A 14,329-nucleotide genomic window follows, 5' to 3' on the forward strand; every position below is an offset into this window, starting at 1 on the left:
GTCACATCAGGGACGCTGCAGCATATTTAAAAGAAGCTGTAAGGGATATTGGCCTTTTGGGTTCAAGGGCCAATGCCATGGCGGTCTCTGCAAGGAGAGCGTTGTGGTTACATCAATGGAATGCTGATGCTGACTCTAAGAAGGCGATGGAGGCTCTACCGTTTAACGGTAGGGTTTTGTTTGGCGACGGCCTCACTGACCTGGTGTCTACGGCTACCGCGGGTAAGTCTTCCTTTTTACCTTATGTCGCCTCACTATCTGATGCAGTCCTTTCGGCCCAATAGATTAAAAAAAGGACGTGGGTCCTCCTTCCTTGCTGCAAGGGGGAGAGGTCGGGGAAAAAGGTCACAGGCTGTGGCAAGTTCCCAGGAGCAGAAGTCCTCTCCGGCTTCTACCAAATCCACCGCATGACGCTGGGCCTCCTCTGCGGGAGTCCGCACCAGTGGGGGCACGTCTCAAGCTCTTCAGCCATGTCTGGGTACACTCGGACCTGGATCCCTGGATAGTAGACATTGTAACCCAGCGGTACAAGTTAGAGTTTCAAGACGTGCCCCCTCACCGATTTTTCAAATCGGCCTTGCCAGCTTCTCTTCCAGAAAGAGAGATAGTAAGCGCTGCGATACTAAAGTTGTGTCAAAATCAAGTGATTGTCACAGTACCCCCGTCTCAACAGGGGGAAGGTTTTTATTCAAGCCTGTTTGTGGTCCCGAAGCCGGATGGCTCAGTCAGACCAATTCTAAACCTAAAATCCCTCAATTTCTTTCTGAAAAGATTCAAGTTCAAGATGGAGTTTCTACGAGCAGTGATCTCCAGTCTGGAGGAGGGGGATTTTATGGTGTCGGTCGACATAAAAGATGCTGACTTACATGTCCCCATATATCCTCCACATCAGGCTTACCTGAGATTTGCTGTGCAGGATTGTCATTACCAATTTCAGACGTTGCCGTTTGGTCTGTCCACGGCTCCGAGGATTTTCACCAAAGTAATGGCGGAAATGATGGTTCTCCTGCGCAAGCAGGGTATCACAATTATCCCGTACTTGGACGATCTCCTGATAAAGGCGAGGTCCAAGGAGCAATTGTTGAAGAATGTTGCCATTTCACTGACGATTCTGCAACAACACGGTTGGCTCCTAAATTTGCCAAAATCACAGTTGGATCCGACGACACGGCTGTCGTTCCTGGGTATGATTCTGGATACAGAATTGCAGAGAGTTTTTCTTCCAGTGGAAAAAGCTCTGGAAATACAGAACATGGTAAAACAGATTCTGAAACCGGCAAAGGTGTCAGTTCTTCACTGCACTCGGTTGCTGGGGAAGATGGTGGCGGCCTACGAGGCCATTCCGTATGGCAGGTTCCATGCCAGAGTGTTTCAGTGGAACCTGCTGGACCAGTGGTCCGGGTCTCACCTGGACATGCACCGGAAAATAATTCTATCTCCCAGGACCAGAATTTCCCTTCTGTGGTGGCTGCACAGTTCTCACCTTCTGGAGGGCTGCAGGTTCGGGATTCAGGATTGGATCCTGGTGACCACAGATGCAAGCCTCCGAGGCTGGGGAGCAGTCACACAGGGAAGAAATTTTCAGGGAAAGTGGTCAGGCCAGGAAGCTTGTCTACACAAACATTCTGGAATTAAGAGCCATCTACAACGGCATACTGCAAACAGAACATCTTCGGGGTCTGCTGGTCTTGATTCAGTCAGACAACGTGACAGCAGTGGCGTACATAAACCGCCAAGGTGGTACAAAGAGCAGAGCAGAGATGGCCGAGGCCACAAAGATTATTCGCTGGGCGGAAAGACATGCCAGCGCTCTGTCGGCGGTCTTCATTCCAGGAGTGGACAACTGGGAAGCAGACTTCCTCAGCAGACACGATCTCCATCCAGGAGAGTGGGGTCTTCATCAAGAGGTCTTTGCAGAAGTGACAAGTCGTTGGGGAGTTCCTCAAGTGGACATGATGGCGTCCCGCCTCAACAAGAAACTTCAGAGATATTGTTCCAGGTCAAGGGACCCTCAAGCGATAGCGGTGGACGCCCTAGTGACACCGTGGGTGTTTCAGTCGGTCTATGTGTTCCCTCCACTTCCACTCATTCCAAAGCTGAAGAACAAGGGTTCAGGCGATCCTCATTGTTCCAGATTGGCCAAAAAGGGCCTGGTATCCAGATCTTCAGGAGTTGCTCATAGAAGATCCCTGGCCTCTTCCTCTTCGGGAGGACCTGTTACAACAGGGGCCGTGCGTGTATCAGGACTTACCGCGGCTGCGTTTGACGGCGTGGCGGTTGAACGCCAAATCCTAGCCCGAAAGGATATTCCCAGTGAAGTCATTCCTACACTTCTTCAGGCTAGAAAAGAAGTACCTGCAAAGCATTACCACCGTACTTGGAGAAAATATGTGTCTTGGTGTGAATCCAAGAAGGCTCCTACGGAAGAATTTCACCTGGGGCGTTTGCTCCATTTCCTACAAGAAGGTGTGGATGCAGGCCTAAAGTTAGGCTCTATTAAAGTACAGATTTCGGCCTTGTCGATCTTTTTTCAAAAAGAACTGGCCTCCCTTCCAGAAGTTCAGACCTTCGTAAAAGGCGTGCTGCACATCCAACCTCCCTTTGTGCCCCCAGTGGCACCATGGGACCTTAATGTGGTGTTGCAATTCTTTGAACCTTTGCGCAAGGTTGAGTTAAAATTCCATACTTGGAAAGTGGTCATGTAGTTGGCCTAGGCGTCTGCAAAGCGAGTGTCTGAGTTGGCGGCTTTGTCTCAAAAAAGCCCCTACTTGATTTTCCATGCTGATAGAGCGGAGTTGAGAACTCGTCAGCAATTTCTGCCAAAAGTGGTTTCATCATTTCATGTTAACCAGCCAATTGTGGTCGCAGTGTCAAAGTCTCTCAATGTGGTCAGAGCTTTGAAGATTTATGTCGCCAGAACGGCGCAGATTAGGAAAACAGAGGCTCTGTTTGTCCTGTGGGCTCCCAACAAGATTGGGGATCCTGCTTCTAAGCAGACTATTGCGCGCTGGATTTGTAATACGATTCAGCAGGCTCATTCTACGGCAAGATTGCCGTTACCGAAGTCGGTGTGTGTGTGTGTGTGTGTGTGTGTGTGTGTGTGTGTGTGTGATGTGAAAGAGTAGGAAGCTGAATTTTAATGTATTATATGTGGATCTTGTGTATGCAGCTCCAGGATTCTGGATCCAACCACAAATTGTTAATGTGTTTGGAACAATTGCACATTCTTTGTAGCCATATGTTTTGTGTAACATAGCACATCTGGAAGTCTTCACGTTGTGTCATTGTTTGCACAAATATATTTGGCTTGTATTCTTTTGGGTTGGGCTAAAGCAAAAGGAAAATAGCTTGCAAGAGGCTCTGTCTTTGTATTTTGGTCGTATCTTCTGTGTTTCTAGAAGAAGAAAGGCAGACAACATGCAAATACGCAGGGACAGTACCGAAGCCAGGCTTCTCCACATCATCGTACTGTCTGTAGTCCTAGTTCCTTACTCCTCCTCAACGGTTTCTGTGCAACCTGAATCAGTGGATCCTGGGGACCCCATTGTGCTGATCATTGGATCTGGTATCTCTGGACTCTCAGCTGCAGAGAAGCTGTATAAACATGGCTTCCAAAACATAAAGATCCTAGAGGCTACTGGGAGAACAGGAGGCCGGATCCGGACACAGAAATTTGGTAATAGATTACTATTAAGCTATGCAAAGCAATTACAGTATGTGAGAATTCTGTAACATAAAGTGAAAATTTGAGAGATGGATTGTAGAGTGGCTCCCATTGTCTTGTTGTAACTTGCAATAATGGGATCATGTACTAAAAGAAGATGTACAGGTGGAAGGAATTCCATCTTTGCTGCCACACCCACTTCTACGCAGTACATTGATTTGCAGATCCAGGAGACTGCTCTACTCTCTCAGGAATCCAGAAGAGATCCCTGAAATTTGTGAGTCTATCGGACTGTCCAGTAGAGTGGGCTAGTTTGACATAGACATAGGAATTGAGGTGGAAAAAAATGTAGTCAATATAGACAAGGTTTATAAAGATATACTTACGTGACACAGGAGAGTAAGAGTCCTGCTTGTAAGGGCTTAGTCTAGAGAAAGAGAGAGCAGTAAGGAGATAAATGGAGATAGTGGGACACGTAGAGAACCTGGGGCTAGAGATTGGGATAGAAGGGGACAGAATGAGGGTGAAGAGAAAGAGAGGAGCTGGAAAACCCTGGAGAACTGGGATTGGGTAGATGAGCGAAGGAGAAGGTGGGTGATGGGTCTGGTGTAAGGAGATTTCTTTAGTAGCATAAATGGACTATTAGCAGCAGTAATTATAACATTATAGATCTTCAATTGTGTATATAAATGAATATAACATTGTCATTAATATTGGTTACATTGTTTTCAACAATGGATGCTACCAAGTGTAACTAATGACTAATATTCAAGTGGGATAGAAAAAAAAAGAGATATCGCAAATGGGCCCTGTCATGAAAAAAGAAATACATTATAACATTAATTTTCTTATACTTGATTAATGTGTGTGTATACTTATCAACCATGATATATCCTATTCATATAGGTGACAAGTGTGGGTTACAGTTTCAGATGTCCTGGGGTTATTTGGGGAAGTAATACCATACTCTCCTATTAGTGCCTTAATTCCTAGGTACATACTATATGGTTATGCCTTTGAACAGAAGCCAGAAGACATAGTAGAAATTAATAGCAAATGTTATGTATATGATACAGTATATGTTAAAATTACAACAGAGAGGATCTCCTCCACACCCACAAATGTGCTTAATCATAGAAACTCAGGTGTGTGAGGAAGAGACTTTTATATAGAACATTAACAAGTAGAAGCAAAATATTGATTTAAAAAATGACAAACTGTTGATTATACTGAGTATTTTCCAAATAAAACATAATAAAACAATATTCAACAGTGAAGTAACTAGACATTTTAGCGCTGTGTGCAAGAAACAGCATCGCCTCCCCCCCCCCACCAAGTATAGAAAAGGCCAATGCGCACGCCAAAAATATAGGGCCGTGACTACATGGGGTAGGGGCGTGTCCACATAGCTCCCTTTTTATACAGTACGACAGGCAAAGCCCCCTTTTACACATTAGGCAGGTAGAGTCCCCCTTTTACACAGTATGGCAGGCAGAGGTCCCTTTTACACATTAGGCAGATAGAGTCCCCTTTTACACAGTACGGCAGGTAGAGTCCCCCTTTTACACATTAGGCAGGTAGAGTCCCCCTTTTAAACATTACGGCAGCAGAGTCCCCCTTTTCACACATAAGGCAGGCAGAGTCTCCCTTGTTTACACATAAGGCAGACGAGTCCCCTTGTTTACACATAAGCCAGCAGAGTCCCCCTTGTTTACACATAAGGCAGGCAGAGTCCCCCTTGTTTACACATAAGGCAGAGTCCCCCTTTTACACATTACGGCAGCAGAGTCCCCCTTGTTTACACATTAGGCTCAGAGTCCCCCTTGTGTACACATTAGGCTCAGAGTCCCCCTTGTGTACACATTAGGCAGCAGAGTCCGCCTTGTGTACATATTAGGTGGCAGAGTCCCCTTTTTACACATTAGACAGGACAGAGTTCCCCTTGTGTACATATTACAGCAACAGAGGTAGGGGTGTGTGTGTGTGTGTTTTGTCACCTGTTGGGGCGATGCGGCATATAGGACTACCAGGCGCAGACACTTATTCCCAGCCACTCACAGTCCCTCTCCAGAGCAGCGTTGGCGGGTCTCACTGGCGGTGTCTCCTATACAAGAGATGCCTGCTGAAGGAGTGCTCGGCGCTCCCTCTCCATTTCAGAGGCAGCAGCGGGGCTCACTGGCGCCATCAGTAGAGGCAGCATGTCTCATATACCGGAACAGGCGTCTGAAGGACAGAGGTGGTGACGGGGCTCACAGGCGGCATTACCACACACGATGGGCTGTGTGTAACACCAAATCTCCCCATCCCTCACAGAGACAGGCGCCGGCGGACAGCGTAAATTACACTTCTCCATCACTGAGTAAAACGGCCGTACGTAGGGGTGTGGTGCCAGATGCTGCACCTTCACTGCACTTGCGCTGTGGGCAAGGCACCATCAGCACACACCTAGTTATGGCCCTCATATTCAACAGTGAAAGGATATAGTGCAGGAGGAACCACTTACCACTTATAAAAATACATGTTCTTTATATGTAATATGTGTTCTAGCTGGTTCCCCTGGGGATCAGCAGCATTGTGTGTATCAGGCGCCCTGTGGCACCCAGGACTCAGCATAAGGCATGACACTTCTAATAAACCTGCCCCCAGACTCCTGTGAAACTAGCCTTTGGGAGTCTAGGGGCGGTCTTAGAAGGAGTGTGATGCCTTATGCTGAGTCCGGGGTGCCACATTGCGCCTGATGCACACAGCACTGCAGATCCCCGGAGAAACTAACCAGCACATATATTACGTACATCAGAACATGTATATTTATATGTGCAAAGCGGTTCCCCCCATGCTATATGGTCAGTGCTGCAGCCGCCGCTGATTATAATAAGAACGTCTTCAAAATGAAATATTTATGAAGTTGTATAAAATGTTGTTACAGCTTGAAAACAGGCTGTAAATAAACACTTCTGTCCATTTAAATGCTAGGAATCAGTTGCCAACTTCATGAACAGTGATGGTCAAAAGTCTTGCATCACAAGTGCTCAACATGATGTGCATTCTACTTTGTCTTATAGGGGTCATTCAGGTGCGGTTGTTCTTCCTACTCCTATTGTAAAGATTTACAGCATGCAATTGCGATTATATGCTAATATGGGCAGAAGCTAACCCGTGCAAAAATGCTTCCACGCAGGCTGAGCTGCTCTTTCGGGACACACATGCCTCACCAGCAGCAAGTGTGATCGCAGCTGGTAATATATGCATGCCCAGAAAATGCCGTCCGAACAGCCATGACATGCCTTCATTCGCATGACCACTCCCTGTTACCCCAAAATCTGACTTCCTGTCACTCACTCTGCAACTATAATCTTGCTGCGACCGCAGTTGCGAATTACTTGCTGCGCATATGCACTGCGGCTCATACACATGTACTGTGTGAAAAGTCAGCTGATTTGAAGCCAGAAAACTGCATTGAAACACAGTTGTCCTTTTTGTGCCAGGCCACAACATCCATCAAGCAGTCTGTGCAAAGAGAGATTAATTGCTTCTTTTTTGGTGGTGGGGGGGGGGGTCATTCCAAGTTGATCACTCGCTGCTGTTTTTCCACAGCGCAGCGAACAGGTTACTACTGCGCATGCGTATGCACCGCAATGCGCACGCGCGTCGTACGGGTACAAAGCGGATCATTGCTGGGCGATGGATTTAACGAAGAATCCATTCGCACAGCCGATCGCAAGGAGATTGACAGGAAGAGGGCGTTTATGGGTGTCAACTGACCGTTTTCTGGGAGTGTTTGGAAAAATACAGGCGTGTCCAAGCGATTGCAGGGCGGGTGTCTGATGTCAATTCCAGGACCAAAAAGACTGAAGTGATCACAAGGGCTGAGTAAGTCCAGAGCTACTCAGAAACTGCAAAAAACTTTTTCGTCCCGCTCGGCTGCACACGCGTTCGCACACTCCCCCGTGGGCGGCAACTATGCGTTTGCACGGCTGCTAAAAGTAGCTAGCGAGCTATCAACTTGAAATGACCCCTGAGGGCCCAAACAAACCAATCATTTCAGCCACAGTCGTGTGGCAGTCCCTGACGCTGAAATGATTGCTTTGTTAAAGTGTGCATAAGGGTGGGTGGGAGGGCCCAAGGACAATTCCATCTTTTTTTTTCTGTGCATGATGTGCTGTTTGGGGCCTAGTTTTTAAAACTGCCATCCTGTCTGCCACTGCAGTGCCACTCCTGGATGGGCCAGGTGTTTGTGCCACACACTTGTGTCGCTTAGCTTAGTCACCAAGCGACCTCGGTGCACCTCTTTTTTTTTTTTGCATGATGTGCACTTTGGGGCCTAGTTTTTAAAACTGCCATCCTGTCTGCCACTGCAGTGCCACTCTTAGATCGGCCAGGTGTTCGTGTCGCCCACTTGTGTCGCTAAGCTAAGTCATCCAGCAACCTCGGTGCAAAAACAATGTTGTGAGGTGTTCAGAATAGACTGGAAATGAGTGGAAATGATTGCTATTGAAGTTAATAATACCGTAGGATCGAAATTACCCCCAAATTCTGTGATTTTAGCTGTTTTTATGTTTTTTTCCCCAAAAATCATCCAGATCCAAAACCAAAACCTGAAAGGGTGGTTTTGGCAAAACCAATCCAGATGAAATACTGATTGAAAAGGATATCCAAGGTTACAACACTTAAAACACTGAAGTTGATAATCCGGGTGTAACATGATTTGTAGTTGTTAACTAGTCATAAAACATTCTTCAGCAGGTACAGTAAAATCTACTCAACTTAATACAATAAACAGGTTGAGCGCGCTGGGCATTTTGCCTCTTTTCAACCTCGAATACTATGTTACTATGTTACTAGATCCAAAACATGAGCGGGGATCCAGATCCAAAACCAAAACACAAAACATGATAAAAAGTGCCCGCCGCACATCTCTACTTACAACACTCGACAAAAGAATACTTTCCTCTACTGAAGAGGTGTCTTTGGACGAAGGTTTAGTCTCTTAAGGATTTGTTTGTGTCACTTAACCACTTAACTGGCTAATATTTTGTCCAAAAGCAGCTCAGAGATTGTCAGGTGTTTTTTTTATTATTAGATTAGGTTTATAATTTTATATATATATATATATATATATATATATATATAATTATATATATATATATATATATATATATATATATATATATACACTACCTCAGTGTGCGGCACTCTCAGTACTGTATACAAACATAGTCAGTAGTCTTTCTGTAAGTCCACATTTCAATGCTATTTATTTCAGCATTTTCATCAGGACATCAAACATGTGTACAACGTGGTTACTTTTTAACATAAGTGACACTAAATACTAAAATACAAAAAAAGAAAAACAGAAGAAAGTAGATGCGGACTACGAGTTTCATAATGTATATCAATGGAAGAATCCTAACCGACATACTGAGTAGAGAAAACCTTTTTTTAGGAGCAGACTTCAAAGAATGTTTGATACTGAATCTTCTAATGAATTTAGATTTACGGAGAGTGAAAATGACATGTATGATAACAGAGGTGCTAAAGCTAATAACCGCCCTTTAGGGGTTACCACCCGGTCAAGGGAAGGAGGAGGGAAAGTCGCTACACCAAGCGGGGGAGATAAACCCACAGGAAGAGGTCGTGGCAAAAGGCTCCCAGTACAACGCAAGACCTAGTTATCAATTTATCATCATATGAATTGTCACAAACTGAACTCAGTGTGCTTAATAGAGGTCTGTCTTTTGTACCAACTGTAAAATTCAATATGTTACAATGGCAAGTGGAACAACAAAATCTTCATAGACAACTAAAACTTTTGCTAGAGTGCCTCCACAGATAGATAACAACACGGAACAGCTTCCTGAAAATTAAATTACAACTGAAATCTGGTTTTGGCCCCCCAATCGCACAATCCCTCAATTAAGATATTTATGCATCTGTTACAGGCTGATTCGGACAGTGCGATACCACAGTTACCCCGTACACATTTCAACTTGTCTATTTATGAACAAAGAGCTTTGAAAGTCCTGGTAGATAAGAAATAATTTTTTTGCCCGGCAGATAAAGGGGACGCCCTTGTTATCCAAGACCTAAGTGACTACAAAATACAAGTTGAATCAGTAATTAAAGTGTCTATAAGCGTCTTATGAGTGATCCCTCTGCAGGCTATAAGCAAGAGTTAATCTCCATATTGAAAAAAGCAGCGGGACAAAATCTAATTTCTGATAAATTGTTGGAAGCTCTGGTACCACAATACCCAGTGGTACCTATCTTCTATACAACACAGAAAAATAAAAAATCATTGAATTCTCCAACAGGATAGCCTATTATAGCCGCTAGGGACTCCCTTTTCCAGGCATTATCTGTGTATTTGGACACATTGCTCCAACCTTGTATTAGAGATCATCAACGATATCTTCTGGATACGTCCACTCTATTAAAGAAATTGAAGGACTTTCCATTCTTGTCAGATGAAATATGGCTGTTTAGCCTAGATGTTAATAGCCTTTATACTATAATTCCACATGATGTTGGCCTAATGGCAGTGAAATAATTTTTAAAAATCACAATTCAGGCGCTGTATGTTTTTAAATTTTATAAATTCAATTAGTTTTTATACTATGAGCTGCAAAAAAACAGTCCAGATGTGTCTGTGTGCACACAGCTATTTTAATTAGTGATGATGAAGAGCCACAGGTCTCCACCTCAGAAATTAAAGCAAACCAAAGAACCAAAAAATTACTGTTTTGCGCTAAAATACTAAATACTAAATGGTGCATATATGAATATGCAGGAGTTTTCATTCATATATGCACCATTTAGTATTTTAGCGCAAAACAGTCATTTTTTGGTTTAGTGAAATTATTTTTGTCAGGACACTCTCAACTTGGTGATAGAATTACTTAAGCTAATTCTTAGCCAAAAATGTTTCTTGTATAACAACAAGTTCTATCTACAATGTACCGGATGTGCAATGGAGACCAGTGTGGCTCTATTGTATGCAAATATTTTTATGTTTTCCACTGAGCAGAGCATCTTTTTTAATGACCCGCGTATAGCCAACCGTATTGCGTTTTGTATGTGCTACATTGATGATTTGTTATTATTTTGGCGTGGTCTTAAGGATGACTTGATACAGATCATTGAGACACATAACCAGGGGGGCAGTTTAATTTACTTACAGTATGTCTGTAATATGAGTAAAGTTAATTTTCTTGATGTCATCAGTAAGTTGAATAATGGACGCATAGGCACTAGCCTCTATACGAAAATGACTGATAGGAATAATGTTCTTGGGTATGACACTCCAGATCCTGCTTTACTTGAAAGCCAACTTGATGCTATGATGGTGAAGTTTTTAGAAAGAGGTTATGATCTGGAAGATTTGAAGCAGGTCAGATTAAGAATTAATACCCTAAATAGGGATGACTTGATTCATGGTCATAACAGTAAAACTAAAAAATCTAGTTTGCCTTTTGTAAACAGGTTTAATGTATCCAGTGGGATTCTTAACAAAATAACTTAAAAACACTAGCCAATAGTTAAAACGGACCCTGACCTCAAACTACAAGATGTGAATACTATGCCATGCTACACCAGGGGGCGCAATTTGCATGATATTTTGGTAAAAACAGATATATCCCCTAGGAGCAATCTTGGCAATACCTATAGCAAGACGAAGTTTGGTTGCTTTCGTTGTACTTGCACTACATGTAACTTTTTGATAACAGGTGAACATTTTTTTCTAGAGATATAAATATATATACTGGCGCCGGCTGTTAGTCCAATGAGGGACGATAAGTCAATTTGAATAAAATTATCAACAATTTATTAAACAAGCAGTAAAAAAATATATAATAAAATATTTTTAAAAAACTGTGTCACGGTTCTCTGTCTGAACTGAATTGTTAGCAGAGAGATATATATGCAAATGACCACTTAGTTTTGTCTCAAATTATTATGCACAACTTCTGGTTAGGGCTCATTCCTCATCATAGCCATTGGTTTACTTTAAAGTGTAGTGTTACCCAGTCCTTGCAGGTGTAGTCCCCAGAGGATCTCAATTGCAGCTGTAGATCCAAATAGCAGTAGGGGAGAATTCCGGGTCCCAGAACTAAACACTTTTAGAAGTCCAATGGAGGCAAAAGAGTCCAATTGTTACCAGAGGGAGCAGGAGTAGATACAGTGCTGGTGGTTAAATGATGTGAAGCTCAAAGCGTTTCGCTGGACTAATGGCTGCCAGCTTCCTCAGGAGCATCCATGCTCCTGAGGAAGCTGACAGCCATTAGTTCAGCGAAATGCTATCCCCTCTACTATGGATCAGGTTCCAGACTGTGCACTTGAATTGTACATTATACATGTTACCTTATACTGCACAGGACTATGGTGTATTACTCTGGTACATTATCATGCATGTATTGGCAGTATTTTATATATATATATATATATATATATATATATATATATATCAAGGGGCCCACCCCATGCACTCTCTCATGGTTAGGCAAACCAATGTGATGGCTGGCCACACCCCTTGAGGAGACTGGCCACACCTTTAAACATGGGCCCTTACCACTGCATTCCGCCGGTGGGCCCTTTATGCCTCAGTCCGACACTGTCTACAGTGATTAGTATTTGGTTGGCCAGCCATTTGACTTGAGCACAGTCACTAAGGGGTTTATTATAATCTTAAAAGGGCAATGCTTGCACTAGGTGTGTCTTGCTAGTAAATATTGCTTCATCCTTCTTCTAATATACACTCTGTGAAAATAATTTATGTACTGTCCAAAACATGTATTTCTGGGAATGTGTTTCATTGACAACTAATTCATGACTTCATGTGTTTTGTTTCACTTTTAGGTAAAAATCAAGAAACCTGTCAATCATATAAAAATAAGAAAGTCAACTTATATAATATATGCCATAGCTGAATGCAACTGCCTCAGATTGCTGCCTAAATTACAGAAAAAGCATGTTGCGCTAATACTGCAAGACATTTGGCCTCTGCTGTATTATGTTGTCCAAATGCAGCAGATGGAATAAATTACAGAAAAGATAAAAAAAATCGTAGAAATGGAATACATCCCATTTATAACTGAAACCAAATGGTTTATGTGTTTTGTAACAATATTGGTATTTCTTTTTCTTAATATCCCGAACATTAAGCCTATTGTACATGTATACTGGACATTGCACAAACTGTACATACAGCACATTCCTGGAGAGCAGTATGAGTTACCGGCACGTGGGATCCCTGCGCTTGAAATACCGACGCCGGGATCCCGATTTTTACAAGGCCGACGGGTGAGTAAGGGGTGTTCTCCCCTCTTCCCATCCCCCTAACCCTCCCCGCAGCCTAACCCTAACCTCCCCCTTGTTGCCTAACCCTAAGCTCGCCCCGTATGTGCCTAAACCTAACCCCCTGTCCCTGCTGCCTAAACCTAAAACAGCCTAACCATAACCCTCCAAGGGGGGTGCCTTAACCCTAAACCCCCTTCTCCCCACAGCTTAACCCTAACCTTGTGGAATGCAGCCTAATCCTAACCCTCCCCCCGCCGCCTAAACCTAACCTCCCAACCCTACCTGCTTTGCGTCGCGGTCTCTCCTCGTTCAGGATTCCAGCTATCAGTATTCCGGCGCTGGTATGGTATACCAATTCTGGATGCTGGTGTTGGCATTCAGAAAAGGGTCGGTATTCTGGCTTCGGTATTCTGACTGCCGGGATACTAACAGCCGTAATCCTGACTGCTTCCCCATTCCTGCAGTTACAATGAATCTACTTTAATGGGCGAAAAGCAGCAACATAGACAGTATCTGAATGGTGAAGGCACTCACCACGATCCTATGGCCAGCATTAAAGGAACACTGTTAGTTACCATTAAAGTTTGAGGGCCTGATTCTGAGTTGGAGGCAGTGGCGTCTGCGTCTTTTGCCGAAGTTGCATCTGCTACTTTATGCCAATGCTGCTACACAACCTTTCCCTGGTATACAGCCGAGTATTTGAATGTGCAAAGAATAAGACGCCCACTTTGATCATCTTTAGATGTGGCAAAATTGCTTGGTGCATCTTTTACTACACCATCGGCTGCACCATCGAAACTTGCACCAGCCCTATGGTAAGTGTAGATTCTGTGTGTGAGTATGGATCCCAGGGAGAGTGATAAAGCGTCTATGTACGCAACTACTTTCAGCAACACGCTCCCAATACTCCCATAAGATGCAGCCACAGGTGTAGTGTGTAGCCACAGTGCCTGAAGCACATGAGTGCTATGGCACCCCCCCCCCCCCCCCCCAAGTGTGCATGTTGGGTTAAATTAAAGAGGTGTCTTCTTATGGCTGCCTCCCCCCTCTGCATCTCCTTATGGCTAACTCACCCCTGCTTATCCCCATGGCTGCCTCACCCCCTGTGCCTCCCCATAGCTGCCTTCCCCCTGTTGCTGCCTCCCCCCTGTGTCTTGTCTCCATATAGCTGCCCCCCCCCCCCCCCCCCGTGTCTCCCCATGGCTGCCTACCCATGTCTTTCCATGGCTGCATCCCCCCATGTCTTGTCTCTGCATGGCTGCCTCCCCCCATGTGTCTTGTCTCCGCATTGCTGCCTGCCCTCCCCCCATGGCTTCCTCCTCTCTCTGTGTCTCTCTAGCAGCTACACTTACTTCTCCTGCCCTCGTCCCA

General features: G+C 44.3%; 1 protein-coding gene and 1 long non-coding RNA gene across 2 annotated transcripts in view; one reads left to right on the plus strand and one right to left on the minus strand.

The window, feature by feature from the left end:
• The window catches only part of LOC135055035 (uncharacterized), a 272,995-nt gene that overhangs the window by 226,541 nt on the left and 32,125 nt on the right, over positions 1–14,329 (minus strand). The gene's annotated exons all lie outside the window — the stretch shown is intronic.
• Positions 3,333–14,329, plus strand: part of LOC135055032 (peroxisomal N(1)-acetyl-spermine/spermidine oxidase-like) — a 43,303-nt gene continuing 32,306 nt past the window's right edge. The window contains exon 1 of the mRNA XM_063958611.1: positions 3,333–3,676. Within this exon, the coding sequence (XP_063814681.1) occupies positions 3,418–3,676 (259 nt within the window). The 5' untranslated portion in view covers positions 3,333–3,417. The remainder of the gene's footprint in view (positions 3,677–14,329) is intronic.

Source organism: Pseudophryne corroboree, chromosome 3 (genome assembly GCF_028390025.1).
Source record: "Pseudophryne corroboree isolate aPseCor3 chromosome 3, aPseCor3.hap2, whole genome shotgun sequence".
Classification (NCBI taxonomy): domain Eukaryota; kingdom Metazoa; phylum Chordata; class Amphibia; order Anura; family Myobatrachidae; genus Pseudophryne; species Pseudophryne corroboree.